The 20184-nt window shown below is 41.6% G+C and overlaps 1 protein-coding gene and 1 long non-coding RNA gene across 8 annotated transcripts in view; one reads left to right on the top strand and one right to left on the bottom strand.

Moving 5' to 3' along the window:
* LOC148150607 (uncharacterized) overlaps positions 1-3358 on the bottom strand; it is a 44607-nt gene extending 41249 nt beyond the window's left edge. Inside the window, exon 1 of the long non-coding RNA XR_015753616.1 lies at positions 3206-3358. This is a non-coding gene — a long non-coding RNA (uncharacterized LOC148150607). The remainder of the gene's footprint in view (positions 1-3205) is intronic.
* pkib (protein kinase (cAMP-dependent, catalytic) inhibitor beta) overlaps positions 1-16430 on the top strand; it is an 81112-nt gene extending 64682 nt beyond the window's left edge. For 5 of the 7 annotated variants that reach the window (XM_087976085.1, XM_087976088.1, XM_087976069.1 and 2 more), the window contains exons 2-3: positions 12714-12888; positions 15766-16430. In XM_087976085.1, coding sequence (XP_087832211.1) covers positions 12741-12888; positions 15766-15845 — 228 coding nt within the window. In that variant the 5' untranslated portion in view covers positions 12714-12740 and the 3' untranslated portion in view covers positions 15846-16430. Of the gene's footprint in view, positions 1-2277; positions 2393-6284; positions 6413-12007; positions 12087-12713; positions 12889-15765 lie in introns of those variants that run through there. The other 2 variants (XM_087976074.1, XM_087976082.1) reach the window with 2 other exon arrangements.
* Positions 16431-20184: the final 3754 nt, after the last annotated feature.

The following is a 20184-nucleotide window of genomic DNA, read 5'->3' as shown; positions in this document are numbered from 1 at the left end:
CTCCAAGGTCTCTTTGTTCAGCAACACTCCCCAGGACCTGTATATATGTCCTGCCCTGATTTGCCTTTCCAAAATGTAGCACCTTACATTTATTTAAATTAAACTCCATCTGCCACTCCTCGGCCCATTGGCCCACCTGATCAAGATCCCATTGTACTCTGAGGAAACCTTCTTCACTGTCCACTACACCTCCAATTTTGGTGTAATCTGCAAACTTATTAATTATACCTCCTGTACTCACTTCCAAATCATTTATATAAGTGACAAAAAGCAGTGGACTCAGCACCAAATCTTGTGGCACACACTGGTCACAGGCCTGCAATCTGTAAAGCAACCCTCCACCACCACCACCAGATCTTCAACCTTCAATCTAGATTAGAGTGATGCTGGAAGAGCACAGCAGTTCAGGCAGCATACGAGGTGCAGTAAAATCGATGTTTCGGGCAAAAGCCCTTCATCAGGAATACAGGCAGAGAGCCTGAAGGGTGGAGAGATAAGTGAGAGGAGGGTGGGGTGTGGAGAAAGTAGAATAGAGTACAATAGGTGAGTGGGGGAGGAGATGAAGATGATAGGTCAGGGGGGAGGAGGGGTGGAGTGGATAGGTGGAAAAGAAGATAGGCAGGTAGGACAAGTCATGGGGACAGTGCTGAGCTGGAAGTTTGGAACTGGGGTGAGGTGGGGGAAGGGGAAATGAGGAAACTGTTGAAGTCCACAATGATGCTCTGGGGTTGAAGTGTTCCGAGGCGGAAGATGAGGCGTTCTTCCTCCAGGCGTCTGGTGGTGAGGGAATGGCGGTGAAGGAGGCCCAGGACCTCCATGTCCTCGGCAGAGTGGGAGGGGGAGTTGAAATGTTGGGCCACAGGGTGTTGTGGTTGATTGGTGCAGGTGTCCCAGAGGTATTCCCTAAAGCGCACTGCTAGGAGGTGTCCAGTCTCCCCAATGTAGAGGAAACCGCATTGGGAGCAACGGATACCTTCAAGCTTCAAGCTTCTACCTTCAAGCCTGTTCTCCCTGTATTCCATCTAATCTAACCTTGTTAGCAGTCTACCATGAGGAACCTTGTCAAACACCTTACTGAAATCCATATAGATCACGTCCACTGCTCTGTCGTCATTGGCCCTCTTTGTTACTTCATCAAAAAACTCAATCAATTAAGTGAGACATGACGTCCTACACACAAATCTATGTTGACTCTCCCTAATCAGTCCTTGCCTTTCCAAATATGTGTAAGTCCTGCCCCTCAGGATTCCATCCAACAACTTGCCCACCACCGATGTCAGGCTCACTGGTCTATACTTCCTTGGCTTGTCCTTACCACCTTTCGTAAACAGTGGAACCACGTTAGCCAACCTCCAGTCTTCCAGCACCTCATCTGTAACTACCAATGATATTAATATCTCAGCAGGAGGTCCAGCAATCACTTCCCTAGCTTCCCACAGACTTCTAGGGTACACCGATCAGGTCCTGGGGATCCATTCACGTTTGTGATCTAACCAGTCTACCATACAAAACCCTGTCAAATGCTTTACTGAAGTCCATACAGACAACACCCACCACCCTCTTAATTAATCTTCATTGTCACTTTTTCAAAAAATTCAATCAAGTTAGTGAGAGAGTTCCCACACACAAAGTCATATTGACTATCTCTAATCAATCCTTGCCTTTCCAGATACATGTAAATCCTCTTTCTTCTGTATTCCTTCTGATATCTGCTTCCTGCAAACACAACTCTGGAAAGTAGGACTTATTAACCCTTTCTAAACTAGAACTCATAACATTAGAGATGTCTCTGAAGCATGGGGCATGCATGTACAGTGCATGAACAAATTATGGTTAGGTTTGGAATGCATGTACAGTGCATGAACAAATTATGGTTAATTTTGGAATGCATGGGTACTGTATGCTCACTTCCATTATCTATTAATTTATTCTTTTATATGTCACTCAACTTATAAGATCATTGCTCTTAAAACTGCTTGTCTGTCTTAACTCACCCATTCCATAGATAGCTCCCAAGAGAAAATGGTACCGATAAAGCAATTTGTGTATCAGCTTTTGCATGTAGTGTCACTTTCCAGCGATTAATTATCATTGCAAATATCCCAAACAATAGGTTTGAACTTTTAAGATGTCTTTAATTATTAATCACTAATTATACATCACACCACTTCATTGTGTTTTATCGCTAACCATTGAGATAGCAAAACATTTTATCATATAATCCTTGCCTACTTGTTTATTATAGAGGGATGTATGCGGTCATGTCCTCATGAAAGATGCCCTGAGTTCGTCGCCTGAAATCTTGCTTATTTGATCCAAATCCCTTATTAAATCAAACACCTATTGATGACTCTTTGTCTGAAAGGCCATCTGCTCAATGTGTTTTCTGCCTGTGAGTACTTGGAGCAAGTTATTTTAAAACAAGGAACACAGTGGGGAAGTGTTGAAAACCATATGACATAAACTAATCCAGAAAGTTCAGAAATACTAATAGATAAAATTGTAAAGTAGTTTAATCTCAAGTTTTACAAAGTAAGTACAAAATATCAGTTCAAGTAAACAATGTCTGAAAGGTGAGACAGTGAGATATCCTTATAGACCAAGTCAATCTTTAACTTTTGTGCTGTATTTCTTGAAGAAATAAACTGCTTACAAACCTAACCACCCATTGCTACAAAAGTTATCTCTGAATAAACCCACCAAAAAAAGTGATTGTTTTCTCAATAAAACCCTACGAATTAAAAAAAAACACAGTTGTCATCTGTCTTTCCTCTGCTGATAATGGTAGGTTCTGAAGACTACGTAACAGTCTGAAAGAATGGATTTTGACCACTTAAAACTAACAGGGTTTGTCACTTTCATTCTGGTCAAAGACTCATGGTGCATCCTTTCGTTAAGTGACACATTGATTTCCCTCCATCAAAGTTTTTTCCGTGGCAGATACCCAAAATAAGACCATTAGAAATAAGAACAAGTGTATGTTGTTCAGTCTCTGGGGCTTGCTCTGCCATTTGATAGGAGCATGGCTCATCTGATATTCCCCTTGCACACTTTCCTGCCTTTTCTCATAACCTTGATTCACCTACTGGTTAAGAATCTTATCTATCTCAGCCTTAAATACACACAAGGATATTGCCTCCACAACTCTTTGTGGGAAGGAATTCCAAAGATTCACAACTCTCTGAGAGAAGAAATTCCACCTTACCTCAGTCTTAAATTGGTGCTCCTTTATTCTATGCCTTGTGCTCCTAGTCTCTCCCATGGGGGAACCATCCTCTCAGCATATCCATTCATTCGAACTGGCCTGATGTGTCCTGTGCACAGAAAGCAGGATGCATCCACTCCAGCCAATCACTGTCCATCAGTCTACTTTCAATCATCAGAACAGTGATGAAACTTATTATAAACAGTGCTATCAAGCAATAACTGCTTAGGAATAATCTGCTCACTAATGCTCAGTTTAGGATTCAGGCCTGCTCAGCTCTTGACGTCAGATTACAGCATGGAAAAGAGTTAAAACAAGAAGGGAAGTTAGGGTAATTGCACTTGACAATAAGGCAGCATTTGATTGATTAAGGAATCCAAGTAAAACTGAAATCAATAGGAAGCTGTAGGAAACAGTGGGAATTGTTTGGATTCATACCTAGCACGAAAATGAAAATTGTGCTTGTTGAAGGTCATTCACCTCAGTCAAAGCACATCTCTGCTGGAGTTCCTCAGGGTAGTGTCTTCAGCCCAACCATTTTCAATTGCTTCATGAATAACCTTGTCTCCATCATAAGGAAGTGGGATGTTCACTGATGACTACACAATGTGCAGCACCGTTCGCAATTCCTCAGATCCTGAAGCTGTCTGTAGCCAGGTGCAGTAACACCTAGACAGCTTTCAGTCTTGAGCTAATAAATGCCAAGCAGCATTTTTACCACAAAAGTGCTAGGCAAAGACCATCTTCAAGAACAGAGAATCCAACCTTTCTCCCCTGATATTCAATGGCATTACCACTCAAGAAATTCAACACCATTCAGTTCAAAGTTATCACTTGATTGACACCATCTTTAACAGCTTCAATACTCACTCCTCCATCACCAATGTGCCTGATCTGTGTACCATCCACAATATGTAGTGCAGCAACTTGCCAATGCTCCTTAGACAACAGCTTCCATGCCCATGACCACCTAGAATGACAAGGACAGTAAATACATGGGAAAACCACATGCAACCTTCCTCCTAATCAACAAACCATCCTGATATGGGGTTATATCACTATTTCATCACTGCTGCTGGGTCAAAATCCTGGAATTTTTCCATAACAACACTGTGGATGTATCAATATCACAAAAATTGCCGCAGTTTAAGAAAGCAGCTCACCGCTATCTCCTCAATGGCAATTTTAGCCCCATTAGTTGCCCTAGAACTTTTTTCAAATGATAGTTATTGCATTTATTTCCTACACCATTTAGTGCCTGATTATTTAATATTTTGGAATACTACCAATGTCATCTACCATGAAAACTGCTGCAGAGTACTTGTTCAACTCCTCCGCCATTTCCAGGTTCACCATTCTTATTTCCCAGTCTCACCATTCTTATTTCCCAGTCTCAATCTTTAAGGATATCATAATGACCTCCTTCTGTGCTATCTCATTTGATGTTTCTACATCATGTAAATCACTGGTTAGGTCCAATTTAAAAATTATCCCTGGACTTTCAATGTGGACAGTAGGCATGCCACTACAGAATATGTTGATTCTCCCCCCAACCTGGAATAAAGTTCCCAATTGGCATCAGGAGCTCTGTGCTGGGGTATGTCTTTCCCCCAGAGATGTTTAATTGCTGCACTGCCATGTCTGCAGCTGAAATCTCACCCCTAAGGGCAACTGGATGCAGCGGGCACTACCTGTATTCTAATGTGGCCTGCCCAGAAGATTGACACTGGATATTCCAGAGGCAGGTAAGTGGGCCCTCAGATGACTTGCTAGCCTGTGAGGGCAGGATTTGACAACAAGCTCCTGCAGGCCCTTCTTCTTCCTGATTCTGGGCCTGAAAACATTGGCAAACGTGAGGACTGCAGATGCTGGAGATTAGAGTCGAGAGTGTGCTGCTGGAAATGTCTGTCCCGAAGAAGGGCTTTTGCCCTTGTTCTCTTGTTCCTTGGATGCTGCCTGACCTGCTGTGCTTTGCCAGCAACACACTCTCGACTGAGAGTATTGGACCCATCCTAGTAGGTCACTGTAAAGCCTATTAGGTAACCTCCCTGTATGTTAGGACCCATGCTAGCTGAATATCACTGACAATGGAATGATGTCCTGAAACAGCCGGTACTCTCACTTGAGCACTCGCCAAGTAAGTGCTACCCTTCCCAACCTTGATTTAACTGGAGGAAGGTGAAAAGGTGTGGAATCTCCGGTCTGTATTTTCCCACATGATCACATGACCCACTATACCTAAGCCATAACTCTGAACTTCTCGCATGCTGGAGTCGGGGGGGGATGGGGGTGTGCATCATATTCTGTTCTATATTGGTATTAGGCACAGTACACTTAAAAAAGACATTGATGGAGTGGTAACATTGCAGAGAAGAGAACTAAGTAAGTGAAGTTGAGGTTGAGACCTTAAGGTTTCAAATTAGAAAGCAAGATTCAGAATACACATGTTCTCTTTACACTTTAGAGCCATTTGATGTTGATGTATTATGTTTGTTAGGGCAGAGAAGAAAATTTTTTTACTCTGCACCAAACCCAGTGCCTAAAATTAGAAAATGCTCCATTCTCCTGCACTGAGACCCGTTAAAAGAGGAAACAAAAAACAAGTGACAAGTTGTGAGTGTATTCAATGGATCGTTAGGAAACTAGTACTGATGTAATTCTGATGTAGCCATTAAACAGGCAGCTTTCACTAATATTTAAATCAGGCATTAAAATGCAAATTTTCTGACCTAGTTTCAGAGTTCTCCAGACAGTCAGCTTGTGTTTCCAAAGAGAGACATTCACATTAGGATTTCAATGTGAAAACAAGCCTAAGCACTGATTTCTATCACCTAATCTTGTGAAAAGACATATGTGCACTACATCTTAAATCATTTTCAGTGAAAAGACCTTAACAAACCAATGATTGGAGCTAATTGTTTACTCCTTCAACACTACAATTTTTCCAATGAAGGCTCAAATACATTTGAATGCACATCAGAATTTATGCAAATGCAGTGGGAATTATCTATTTACTTTATGTTTTTTGGAACTCTTTATGAATATAATCTCCAATTTACTTTGTGTTGTGATTTTATAGCAATGAAACCTGAAACTCTCTTGATGATCAATATCGGAGCAAATTACTGCAGTTGCTGGAATCTGTATTGAAAACAAGAAATGCTGGAGGTCCCAATGGATTAAGCAGCATCCATGGAGCAAGAGCAAGTAAATGTTTCGAGTCGAGACGATTGTCCATCAGAGCTGAAGTGAAGTGTGGAGGGGGTAGCATTTCTGCAATAGTGAGGGCCAGTGGGAGTTGAAATACTCAGGGAGAAAGGGTGCTAATAGTTCAGATTAAGTGATCGGAAGGCGAGAATGGCAGAAAAATGGTGTGTCTAACTTCCAGACTGGAAAGAACAGAATGGAACAGGGGGGAGAGGAGAGAGGGAATATAATATGCAAAGCTAAAAGAAAGGGAAGGTGATGAACTCGACTCCACTCTGCAGCAACATCGATTCACCTTCTCTCCAAGCTGTGCCATTCCTCCATTTCACTGCATCCTTCATCTCAACTGTCACCTCAACAAAAGACTTTTTCTCTTTCCTTCAGGATTCAAGGCTCATCAGCTCTAGCACCTCTCCTGTGCTTCCCTCCTCTTTCCCCCTCTAGGACCTGTCATTCAGAGCTGATCCCTTACCCTCCCTTCTTGCCCATCCCTTCTCAGCCCTCAGATGACACCCGTTTCTGTTCCCAAGAGTTTACTCCATCCAGTCTCAGACCTTATCTCCTGACCTTCCCCTCTCTGAGGCTGAATGTACTGTCTTCAGCAAAGGCCTCAGCTTCATACACATATGCCCCCACCTTTCAGGATCACCATTAGGGGGAGCTGTTTTTCCGCCATCTCCATCTCCATGCACACTTCTTTGGGCAGGACTCCCCCCTCATTTCACTGATCCTATCACTCACCTTCAGTGTTCACCCTCCACTTGGACCCCTTCCTCTGGCCTCTTACGAGTCCTCAATCTCTTCATTGAAACCTGCTGGTGTAACATTGACCATCTAACTTTCTATGCTCTTCTCACCCACTCTAACCTGTCCCTTTCTGAAATTTCCACACATTGTTCTCTCAGGTCCAACCTTAACTTTGTTATCAAACCCACTGACCAAGTTGGTGCTGTTGTAGTTTTGTGCACTGATCGCCACCTTGCAGAGGTTCAACACCAGCTCTCAGACACTTCTTCCTATCGCCCCGCGCCCCAGAGCATGACTCCACATCTAAACATTAATCCATTGTTGCCTGCACTGTCACCAATCTCATTACCTCTGGGAATCCTTTCCCCATTGTCTCCAACCTTATAGTCTCCCAACCCCAGACAGGCCCATTCCAACATCCTTCCCAAAATTCACAAACCAGACTGCCTTGGTAGACCTATTGTGTCAGCTTGTTCCTATCCCACTGAGCTCATTTTCTCCGACCTTAACTCCATTCTTTCTCCACTTGTCCAGACCCTGCCCACTTACACCCACAATTCCTCTGATGCCATCCACCATTTCATATAACTCCAATAGAATGGTGCCACCAAACATATGTACCCCTCACATTCTTTTCTGTATTTCACAGCGATCGGTCCCACCCCCACCACCCCCACCGTACCTTCCCATGTAACCACAGAAGGTGTAACACCCGTCCCTTCACCTCCATCCTGCTCACCATCCAAGGGCCTAAACCGTGTTTCCAGGTGAAGCAGCATTTCACCTGTACCTCCTCCAATCTTGTGTATTGTATTCGCTGTACCCAATGTAGCCTACTCTGCACTGGAGAAATCAAATTCAGACTGGGTGACTGCTTTGCAGAACACCTCTGGTCTGTGCGCAAGCATGACCCTAGCCTTCCTGTAGTCGGTGATGTTAGCACAGTGTCCTGTTCCTATGCCCACTTATCTGTTCTCAGCATGCCGCAATACTCCAGCGAATCACAGCGAAAACTAGAGGAACAACTTCTCATCTTCAGGTTAGGCACTTTACAAACTTCTGGGCTTAATATTGAGTTCAACACCTTCAAAGAGTGAACCCATTTCTTCCCTTTCTTTCAGCTTTGCTTGCTACACTCTCTCCCCCAAACTCCAATGGGACTGTCTGTTCTTTCCAGTCTGGCAGTTAGACACCCTATCGTTATACCATTCTCACATTCCAATCACTTAATCTGAACTACCAACATCCTTCATTCCCCAGCATTCCAACCAGCCCCCCTGCCTCACTACAGCATAAATGCTGCCCCCTCCACATTTCACTTCAGCTCTGATGAAGAGTCATCTAGACTCGAAACGTTAGTTTGCTCTCTCTCTCTATGGATGCTGCCTGAGCTACTGTGATCTCCAGCATTTCTTATTCTCTTTGTGTTCACTTGCGTTAAAATCTTGGCCCATGTACAACTGATTTCTTATGGAATGTTGCTGAAATATTAAGATTTTCTAGTGAGAAGAGTAAGAATGGTACATTATTCATTGTCTGGTCTAAAACATGAGCTGTGATTTAATGCACTTCGCCATTGTGTATTTGGGGACAAGGGGGATTCAGTCAGGCAGGAGAGTTGTGGGTGATTTACACTGACAATGTCCCATCTACACCCTCTTTATTCAGGTGCTGCTAAGATAAGCAGAGAACCTGCTTACACTTCTGCCAATTGGGAACTTTAGGTGGGAAATTAATGCCACTTTAAGGGCCTGCTACTCAGGTTACTGGTATTTAGGATAGGGATGACATGGTGGCAATGTCACTGAATAAGCCATCAAGATACCCAGGCCAAGACTCTGGGGACATGGTTTTGATTCCTACCCCCCATCCCTGTTGGTAAATGGTGAAATTTGAATTCAGATAATAAATTGAAATGAATAATTGAGTTCAATTAATAAATCATAGTAACTTATTAACAAAGCTAGTTAAAGGATGAACATGACACTATTGTAGATGGTTGTCTCATCTGGTTCACTAATATTCTGTAGGAGTGGAAAACGTACTACTGTATGTGACAGTAATTCATGGCAATATGGTTGACCCTTAAATGCCCTCCGAAATGAGTAGCACACTACTTATTCATATCTCATTATGAAAAAATCAAATACAAGGACTGAAACCAGATGAATCACCCAGTATTAACAAAATCACTTTTAAATTACAATAACAAATGCACCTCTGCCCATCTTGCAAAAACTACCTGACAAACATATGGGAGCTGGTGCCAAAAAGAGAGAGGGCTGTCTTACAGACTAGTGAAGAACAGCCTGATATAGTCATACTTACAGAATCATACTTCACAAACATTGTCCTGGATGTCACCATTCCCTGGGCATCGTTGTCCCAATAGCAGGAAAAATCCACCAGAGGTGGCAGCTTGGTGGCACATTGTCAAGAGAGAGTTGGTCTGGGAGTGTTCAATGTTGATGCTGGATCTCATGACATCTTATGGCAGCAGGTCACACATGGGCAAAGAAACCTCTGCAAACAATATCCCAGACAATACCATCACCATCCCGGATATGTCCTGTCCTACTGCCAGGGCAGACCCAGCAGAGCCCATGGCACAGGGGCACACAGTTAGCAAGGAGTTGCCCTAGAGGTCCTCAACATTGACTCTGAAACCCATAAAGTCTCATGGCATCAGGTCAAACATGGACAAGGAAAGGTCCTGCTGATTACCACATAGTGTCCTCCCTCAGCTGATGAATCAGTGTTCTTCTATGTTGAACACAGCCTGGAGGAAGCACTGAGTGTGTCAGGGACACAAATTGTACTCTGAGTGGAGAACTTCACTGTCCACATGTTCAATGCACACATTCTATATCCGAAGCGCTCTACCCCCTTTTATTTTCCAGTTAATCATGCATGCATCTAGGTCCACACTGAAACAGGTTTTAGATTCTTTGTTTATGTTATTGTGTGGTGCTGGAGGCCATTTCAAAATTCATTAGCAACTGTTGTAGTTGTGGGTATGCTCGTTGAGCTGTGAAGTTGATTTGCAGACATTTTGTCCCCTGTCTAGATGACATCTTCAGTGTTTTGGAGCCTCCTGTGAAGCGCTGCTGTACTGTGTCTTCTGGAATTTATTTGGTTCCATTCTTGCGACTTCCGATTGCGGGTTCCAGTTGTTTGTTGTAGTGGCCGGTATATTGGGTCCAGGTCAGTATGCTAATTGATGGAGTCTATGGATGAGTGCCATCTATCAACAAACACATAGACCTAGACCCAATATATCGGCCACTACAATGAGCAATCGGAACTGACAACCGCAAGTAGCAGAAACGGAACCAAATAAATTCCAGAAGACACGGTACAGCAGCACTTCACAGGAGGTTCCAAAGCACTGGAGATGTCACCTAGACAGGGGACGCAAATCAACTTCCCAACTCAGTGAACATCCCCACAACCACGACAACCGGCACCCAAGCTACAAATCTTTACACAAACCTTGATCATTAGCAACAAACCACAACATACAGTCGATAATGTCAGGCACTTGGCAACCAACTCAGGGACTGTTGGAGGCTGAGCCTGAAAGCCAAGCTTTTAGTTTTTTGCTTATTATGGAGCCAGGAAGAGTCAGAAGTCAATAATGATGTTTTTTTTTAAATGTATCATATTTTGTGCTCTTTTCCAAGTATAGTGATGCTTTTGGAAATAATCTTCTTGTGGGAATACTATTAGAGACAGAATTTGGGATTTTGAATTTTCAGAGTGGTATTTTTTAAAACCACCATTTGCCATTGCGAGTCATTTATTCTGTTTTTTTAAATGAACAGTGACCTCTGCTGGTAATATTTTTAAGTGAACCTAAGCTACGTTGGTGTTTTGCAACTTAGGAATGATAACAATAGTAGAATTATCTTCAGTGTTCTCTGCTCACATATCAAAATCCACGATCAATATGCTATTACTGAGCTAGTACAATATGATAATGCCATGATTGTTCTTTGTAAAGTAGAACTAAGATTGTTGGTCAGTTGATTCCAGAAACCTTTTCAGTCGCGATCTTGAAATGAGAAATTCAACTAATTTATCTGTAATAAGATAAGATGTGAATTTTTTTTCAACACAAGCTCCACTGCATTTCTGTAAGCCAGGTTTGACTGTGCAGGAAGCAAATACTTCAAAGTTCAGCTTTAGGTTTGAAGTGATCTTGCGTCACTTTAATTAGCCAGTATAATTGAAATTTAGAAAGATCCACGTACATAGAAAAACATTTGGCATTTTACTAACATTGGGCAGACAATCTAGATAATCATGGACAAGCTGAATTTGTAAGAATTTTAAATTTACCAGCATTTATAAGCCTGTCAATAAAACCTCTTTTATACCTTGTTAAATGTAGAAAGTAGAATTGTTCTCCCTATGGCAGCTGAATTAGTTGGATAACTCGTGTGATTGTCACACTTGGTTTTCAAGCCAGGTATTAATATCAAAAGAAAAGGGCCTTCTGCCATATGAAGCAAACATGAAAGAGGATTCTGAAATAGTTTTGCATTCAGAACGTGTTTCTAACCCTGCAATGAATGGGAAGAAAAGGTCTGCGAGTACCAATAAAGCTGCCAACGTTGTTAGCTGATATAGTTATGAACTGTTTTAAGAAGAAACTCTATCTTGTGAAATATATCTCTGGTAAATCATAATAAGAAATATGACCACTAATACCCCTCAAGTATTATATATTTTAATTTATTTCTTAAGATGTTCTAAACTTTTCAGTTTGAAACCTGAATTGCTGTTCATCTCTCCAGCTAACATATTATTTTCTGAGGTGGCATTTAATGAAAACATTTTTTATTTGCAGTGGAAACGTATCCTCATAACCAAGCATTGGATTGACTTGAGGAAATATGCAAGCACATATGAAACAGAGAACAGTGTAATAAAGATTTTGTTAGTTGCTTTGACTGCATGAGCAGAGTGACCCAGACTATAAGCTCCACATCCATCTCACAAGTTCCTGCTACTTAGGCAATTTTTCTTCGATTGAATATTTACTACCTTTGACAAGGATGTTTTCCCATAACAACAAATAATCCCACTTACTTGCAAGGGATGGACAGTTCCACATCTCATTTGAGTCCCTGTGTGATAGCGAATCTGCCACTGACAAATACAAAATAGGAATGATGCAAATTAGGTTTTCGCATGAAATCAAAATCTGATCTTATATCTCTTCAGTGAATGTAGATGAGTTGAATATGAAACAATTATTACAAACGGATGTGTCATCTGTGGCTTATGAGAGAGCAAAAACAGTAAAATAAATAGTAATATATAGAAATGAACTACAGGTCATACTCGTCCACTAGAAATATCAGACCCAGTATGTCTCATTTGCCAGCCTTGCTGGTTTCCTTGTGGGTGAGGCTATTATAGTTTCACTGCTCTGGGACATGTTAGTGCTGTATTTATTTAAAATTTCAGTGGGGGTGTGGGAGGAGTGGTGGGAAGTGGAATAAAGGTTAAGTGCCATGATTTCACAATCTTCCCAATTTTCTTTCAGCTGTTGCTATGAAGAGACGACTCCGAAATGACTGATGTGGAGCCTGGTGTCACAGATTTTGTCTCATCAGGACGAGCAGGCCGTAGAAATGCCTTACCTGATATCCTTGGCTCTCCAGCAGGAGTCAATTCAGCTGATTTACCAAACAAGCTGTCAGAATTATCCATAAACACAGGTAAAGATTGCAGCCAGGAAAGTCTGACAGTTAGCATTGTCTTCTTTGGAACTCCAAAGGAGAGTCATGTTGGAATCAAAATACCACCTCTGCATTGAATCTTACATTTTTTATTGGCTAAGTTTGAGGTCTCTCAAGTTTTTTGTAAGTTTTTTTTACTGCAAAGCCTTAAATATTTGCACTGTGTCTTACCAAACTTGCTTTATAAACTACCTACCTGCCTCTATGGCATCTCTTATATTCATTTCCAGCTCGATCTTAGGAAGTGTTGATGCCAGAATATCTTATCACTGCCAGGGTATTCCAGAATTAACTGGCATCCCTTGCATTATCTTTAAAACCTATTGGTTCTTGATATTTGCCCTCAATATCCAGATGGAGAAATCAGTGCCCTTCACTTTGTGGGCACATCTAAAGGTCCTGCTGGATAGGGTGGTGCAGAAGTGGGATGCCATCGTCCCCCAGAACCAGAGGAGGAGACCACAACACCAGAGCATGCCAGCCTGGTCTGAGGTTATCATTTGGGTTGAAGGAATGGTCAGGAAATGTAGGAAAAAGGTCAATGTTCTTCTCTACTCTGCCAGGGTAAGTTTCACTATCTTTTCTCCGATAGCTCACACTCTGATACTCCCACCAAGGCTCATGCTCTACCACCCTTGCTCTTGCCTACAACATCTTCATTCACTTGCTGTCACTCCAACCCTCTATTGCTCTAACTCTGCAGGGCCTCTGTCCTGCTTACTCACTTGTTTGTGACACCTCCCCATCTGCACCAACAATGACTGTGCCACCAACTTTCATCCCCGTTAATACAGCCTCTCTCTCACTCCAGGGGGAAAACAGCCCACAATAAGGCAGTGGCTTGAAGATAGTAAGGACTGCTGGAAGTCAGAGTCGATAAAATGTGGACCTGGAAAGGATCAGCAAGTCAGACAGCATTGGAGCAGGAAGCAGATCTGGCACAATGTTCCATTTTCCTTCTCACCTATCTGCTCAACCCTTCCCACTGACCAATCACAATAACCCCCTAACTGTTTCGACCCATCATCATCCCACCCATATTTTCCCCAGTCCCACCTCACTTTCTCTATTTATTTCACAGTTCCCTTCCCCCTCTGCAGCCCTGATGAAGGGTCCCGATCTGAAATGTTGACTTTTCTGCTCATCCGATGCTGCCTGACTTGCCGGGCTTTTCCAGCTCCATACTTTATCGACTCCCATAATAAGGCAGGAAAGGACAAGCTGAGTAGAGAGCTCCCTGACATTTGGCACCTCTCTCCTAATGTGTAGAGCATCCTGACTCTGATTGCCCCGAGCAGCTGACAGACTATCCAAGCCCCTGGACTAGTATGAAAGCTGCCTTTTACTTACAGAGCTGGAACCACTTTGAGTGAAGTCCATGCACTTTGACTTGAATGAGGCCAAATAATAACCATGCCAAAATTCCTGCCTTTGTGTCTTTGCTAAATGGTAAGTCAAACCAGAAATAATAGGAGCCTGGAATCTTCGAGTGAGGGGACAAATGGAAAATGCCAAGGCCAAGCAAGGCAGGGATACTGCAAGCATCTAGGTAGTTTCAAGTGATTGAGCACTATGACAGCATGTGAAGAAACCAGCAATGTGGGTGCAGATCAATCCATGAGCTGTGTGCATGCCCCTGAATGCACAGAGCTGCAGCATTACAATGATTGTTGCTGGTGCAGCACAAGGTGCAGAAGAACCCTCTAAGTGAATCAGAAGTATACAACTAGGCTGCTTAGAGTTTGACATATTTCTTATACCAGTATCTGAGGACAAGGGATGGACACAGCCAGTACCTATGAAGTATGCCCTGAGATGTTGGTACCTGATGTTCAACACAGAGGTCCGGTGGAGAAAGTTGCTAGTTGAATTCACTCACTTTTTGTTGTGACTTCAGCAATTGAACATCTATATAGCTTTATTATACTTTGAGTTTACAGTTCCTTCAATAAATTTGCCAAATTAAATTGTCAATTTATACAAGTGTTACACTAGCCCTGGCTTCCAACAATATCCCATGCTGCAGCTCTACAAATTCTGTGTATATGCAAAGTTTGAATAAGTATCATATTCCTTGACATTACTACATGGACCAATGTAATCTGGCTAGGTGGATGGTTATGCAGCATTAAAAGGTAACCATTTCATGAGTTTAAATTATAGTGGAAAGTGGAGTGTTGTGCCAATTCTGCTGTTTTTTGTCTCTCTCACTGTGTTTGATAAGTCTCATTGAAGTCAATTAATATATCCTAACTTCAGCAAATTTGTTCTGGAGTCTTGACACTACATTTGTGCTGGAATAAGTATGCGAGTCACACAAAATGCCTCACATATTAATGCCAACAATGATACATCAGCACCTGAAAGCACAGCTTATGATCTAAGAACTAGTTTACTGATAGGAATGACAAGTACTTTTCACATAAAGGTGCTTCTATCATCATCCACAAATTTGTTGAGACAAAAAATGAACATTTGTTCTCAGAAAGTCAGCCCATAAATTAGGAGATAAGGTTTTTTTTTGTGAAGACTTCCCTTAATAAGAGGCATAAACAAGAATAAATAAACCAATTCCACAAATTAAACATGAGTGTTCATTACCACTTTATTAACAAGGGTATTGGATTTTGAAAAGTAGGGCTTTTACAAAATAAAAATAACTGGGTAAAGCAGCCTCGCTCAGAGCTATCTGGACAAAATTGTTATGATTACAACAAAACTCACATCGGTTATTGGTCATAAACATTCAAAACAAACCGTACTATTTGTTTTTACAACTATACATTGTAAGCAATAAGTCATTGCGGTATATATTTTTTGTTTCTCTTTATTCATCTTATTCTTGATTGATCATAGATGGAGCAGAAGAAAAAACATCTGTGTCAGAAGAACCACCAAAACCACAAGAATGTGAAGATAAGGACAATACATCATAACAGGCCACTGAACCACAACACTGCGTAACATATCATTTTCACAAGTGACACCAAATTGCCCAGATTTATACAGCAATGAAATACAAGAGATTGCCACTTCAAGTTGAAGCAAACTCAGCATTTCTTTTTCTTGACAGTTTGGGGAGAAATTAGATAGAATTCTCAAAATGATAACATTGCAACAACCTGTTTCGTTGTAACTGCTTCTGATTTTTTTTTTGACTGATGGCATTTATCTACACATGGATTCAAATGATATTTATATAACTCAGTAAAATATAAGAAATGTTGTGGATAGAATATGTGCAGGTATTAGTAATTTGCAGTTTAACTTTTAAAATTAATTTAGAGTTTATTTTCTTATCTAACAATAGCTTCCGTAAAATGCAATATAAAGAAATTATCGTATTTATTATTCTAAAGCCACTTACCACATTCTGTTCTTTGTGCTGTTGTACTGTCTTTCATGTAATTAACTTCCAACCTTTATGGACACTACCTGCTTTATACTGTTGTAGATTGTATGGCATTTGCAAAAACTTTTAGATGAGATTTTTGATAAAAAATGTTTTCATTTAAAATAAACGTGCTTGTTTTGTTTATTATTTTTGAAAAATATCCCTTGTAATCATGAATTGAAATGTAAAGCTCAAACATTTCTTATGCAAAATATGTGGATGATAGGAATGATGAGTGGGGAGCAATTGGATTGTAGCAGACGGAAGTTAATGTGGGAAGTAAAACGTTAAAAGAGTTTACAGCGTTAAAGCTTTCTTTTCTGTCTGGATTACCAAGGTTTGTTATGTAAATTGTTTCTCTCTCGTTCTGGATGGGACAAATGTTTTAATGTAAGGGACACAAAACATAATTAAATGAAGAGACACAAAATATAATCAAACATGGAGGACAATGCCACTTGAAATTGCTGTATAAATATTTGCTGTGACTAAATTTGCAAAGAGATTTCTCTTAGTTGAATACTTTTCTCTGCATATGTTTGGAAAACTATTATATTTCATACAATCTGCCTCTGGAATGATGTTTGAAGAACTTACTATAATTGACATAATCGACAAGGTCTCCAGGATCTGAACAAGAGAGGGACTCAGAACTAACAGAGGATGGGTGAGTACATTTATATACCACCTGTTAAATAGGACCTTTGAAGTGACAGACCACCGCTTCAATTGACCAGGAATCTGAACCATAATAAGGAGAGCAGATCTGGCATATTAAAGTTGATGCAGTGCATACGGTTGTTTCTGAAGTAAGTGGAAGTCATTCCTCGGGTAAACACATAAAGACCACTGGGCAAACAATAGGGAACAGAAGGATGTCCTAATAGATGGATTTGACTGAGAGAATCTAGCCATGATGGAAACGGACAGCAAGTGGCACCACAACAGTCACTCATGGAATACTTAATGGAGGAACATAAGAAGACTGTAACAAAGGTGGTAAAAATGCTTGAGACTCAATTGGAATCAAACAAACAAAAGCATTGGTAGGGAAAATAAACAAAACATATACGAGAAAGAGAATTGTCAATCTACAGCATGAACACATGAAACAAATACAGAACAAACATGTATGACTCTGTGATTTTCTAAACCTCTGCACTCTAGTAGCATTTGTGGAGTGGGAAATAGAGTTAACGTTTCAAGACCAGTATGATTCATGTACACATGAAGTTGTATAAACTGCAGTAGAATTCAAGAAAAATAAGCAGTACTTGGAGGAGCAATCAATAAAGGCCAAGCAAGCAAGTGCAGGGTGTGCAACAGTCATGAGGAAAGAAAATGGACCAGAGGAACTCAGCATAATGATAATGACATGGATATTGAATGGCGTGAGTTAAAGAAGGAAGTAAGTACGGAGGGGTAGTGAAGTGATGATAATGACCTGTATTGATATCATTCTGAAGCATGTCTAAAAGGTCAGACCAGGATCTAAGGGCTCTCAACCTGTGTTAGAATGGACAGACACTGTTAGACACTGTACAAACTAAGACAAGACAAGGATTAGATTGGGAATGATAAAGAATACACTGAACACGTCTGTCTATAAATCATTCAAACCATGAAAGGAACAAGTGATTTTAAATTAAATGCCTTGAAGGAATACCACATTTTGGAGCAAATTGGAAGAAATGCAAATAAATTCGTCAAATGCATTCTAAGGTATACATATATTGGTGAAACATCTCCCCAATGTCTTGGAAAGCTGTGCAGTAAATAGCCAAGATTACTCATGGACATAGACCCTGAAAAAATAATTGACAAAAGTATTGAGTTTTAAAACTGACAGTTTTGAATCATTTGGTGGGTTGGGGTGGGGTGGAGTGGAGTGGAGTGAAGTAGGGGGCAGTGGGCTGCTATAGTGGACAGTACCCTGAACAATGGAGAAACTGCAACTGAGGTTGTCAAATCAAAGTATAGGATATATGAGGAATTTCCAGGGTTCCCTAATCCAGGTAGGGATGATACAGTGTTCCAGAAAATGTAGAAGGAGGGTCTCAATGGGGCCATTAAAACATTTTGTGAATGAGTTCACCTGGGCACATGATCTAAAAACCCAAGTAAAGCAGAGGAAGGATAGGGACAAGGTGAAATGCAAGAATTGTGGAAAGTTAGGTGTTATGTGAAGGGAGGAAGTTGCAAGGGCCAGACCTTCTGACAATAAAGAGAGACATGTTCAACAGCACTTTCTCTTACCTCATCTCTGAACAGGCAAAGGGGCATCTACATTGACAACTGGTCAACTGTTCCTCACAATCATTAAGATATTCTGTATACTCTGAGTGGGAGGCAAGTTTGTTGAAGCTAGGAGTGATTCAATGTTGCAGGAACTAGGGGTGGGCAAATGTATGGTGGATGAAGGATAATGAAGTATAATTTGACATTATCCACTTTAGTGGCAAAAACAGAAGGCGATGTCATTATCTAAATGGATCGTTTGGGAAAAGGGTATGCAAAATGAAACCTGGGCGTCTTTATATACCAATCACTGAAAGTACATATGTAGATGCAGTAGGTGATGAAGAAGACAAATTGTATATTGGCTTACATGCAAGAGGATTTGAGTACAAAAGCAGAGATGTATTGTTGCAATTGTAGAGGGCCCTGCTGAGATTACACCTGGAGTATTGTGTGACTTTTGATCTCATCTGAGGAAGGGTATTCTGGCTGTTGAGCAAGTGCAATGAAAGTTTAGCAGACTGATTCCTGGGATGGCAGGACTGCTATATGAAGACAGACTAGATCAGTTATAACTATATTCTTTGTAGTCTAGAAGAATGAATGAGGATCTCTTAGAAACCCGTAATATTCTAACAAGACTAGACACGGTGAATGTTCAAGAGGATGTTCCTGTTAACCGATAAATCTGGAACCATGGGTTTAAGCATATTGGCCTCGACCATTTAGGACTATGATGATGAAAAATTTCTTCAGTACTGATCTGATGGAAATCTCTGCCAAATAAAATGGTTGAGGGCAAAACATTGAATATTTTCAGGCAGGAGTTAGATTTGGTTCTTAAAACTAAAGGGGTCACAGGGACTGGGGAGATTACAGGAGGTTGAGCAATTCATCAACTTCACCAACACATTCCACCCTGACCTTAAATTTACCTGGACCATCTCTGACACCTCCCTCCCCTTCCTGGACCTCTCCATCTCCATCAGTGACGACCGACTTGACTCTGACATCTTCTACAAACCCACCAACTCCCACAGCTACCTGGATTACACCTCTTCCCACCCTACCTCTTGCAAAAATGCCATCCTGTATTCCCAATTCCTCCGCCTCCGCCGTATCTGCTCCCAGGAGGAGTGGTTCCACCATAGAACACACCAGATGGCCTCCTTCTTTAGAGACCGCAATTTCCCTTCCCACGTGGTTAAAGATGCCCTCCAACGCATCTCAACCACATCCCACACCTCCGCCCTCAGACCCAACCCCTCCAACTGCAACAAGGACAGAACGCCCCTGGTGCTCACCTTCCACCCTACCAACCTTCGCATAAACCAAATCATCCGCCGACATTTCCGCCACCTCCAAACAGACCCCACCACCAGGGATATATTTCCCTCCCCACCCCTCTCCACCTTCCGCAAAGACCGTTCCCTCCGTGACTACCTGGTCAGGTCCACGCCCCCCTACGACCCACCCTCCCATCCTGGCACTTTCCCCTGCCACCGCAGGAACTGTAAAACCTGCGCCCACACCTCCTCCCTCACCTCTATCCAAGGCCCCAAAGGAGCTTTCCACATCCATCAAAGTTTTACCTGCACATCCACTAATATCATCTATTGTATCCGTTGCTCCCGATGCGGTCT

This window comes from Chiloscyllium plagiosum, unplaced genomic scaffold (genome assembly GCF_037043375.1).
Source record: "Chiloscyllium plagiosum isolate Xiang-an unplaced genomic scaffold, Cpla_swu_hap1 HiC_scaffold_3, whole genome shotgun sequence".
Lineage (NCBI taxonomy): Eukaryota > Metazoa > Chordata > Chondrichthyes > Orectolobiformes > Hemiscylliidae > Chiloscyllium > Chiloscyllium plagiosum.
Note: the sequence above shows the minus strand (reverse complement) of the source record. Positions and strands in the feature narration are given on the sequence as shown.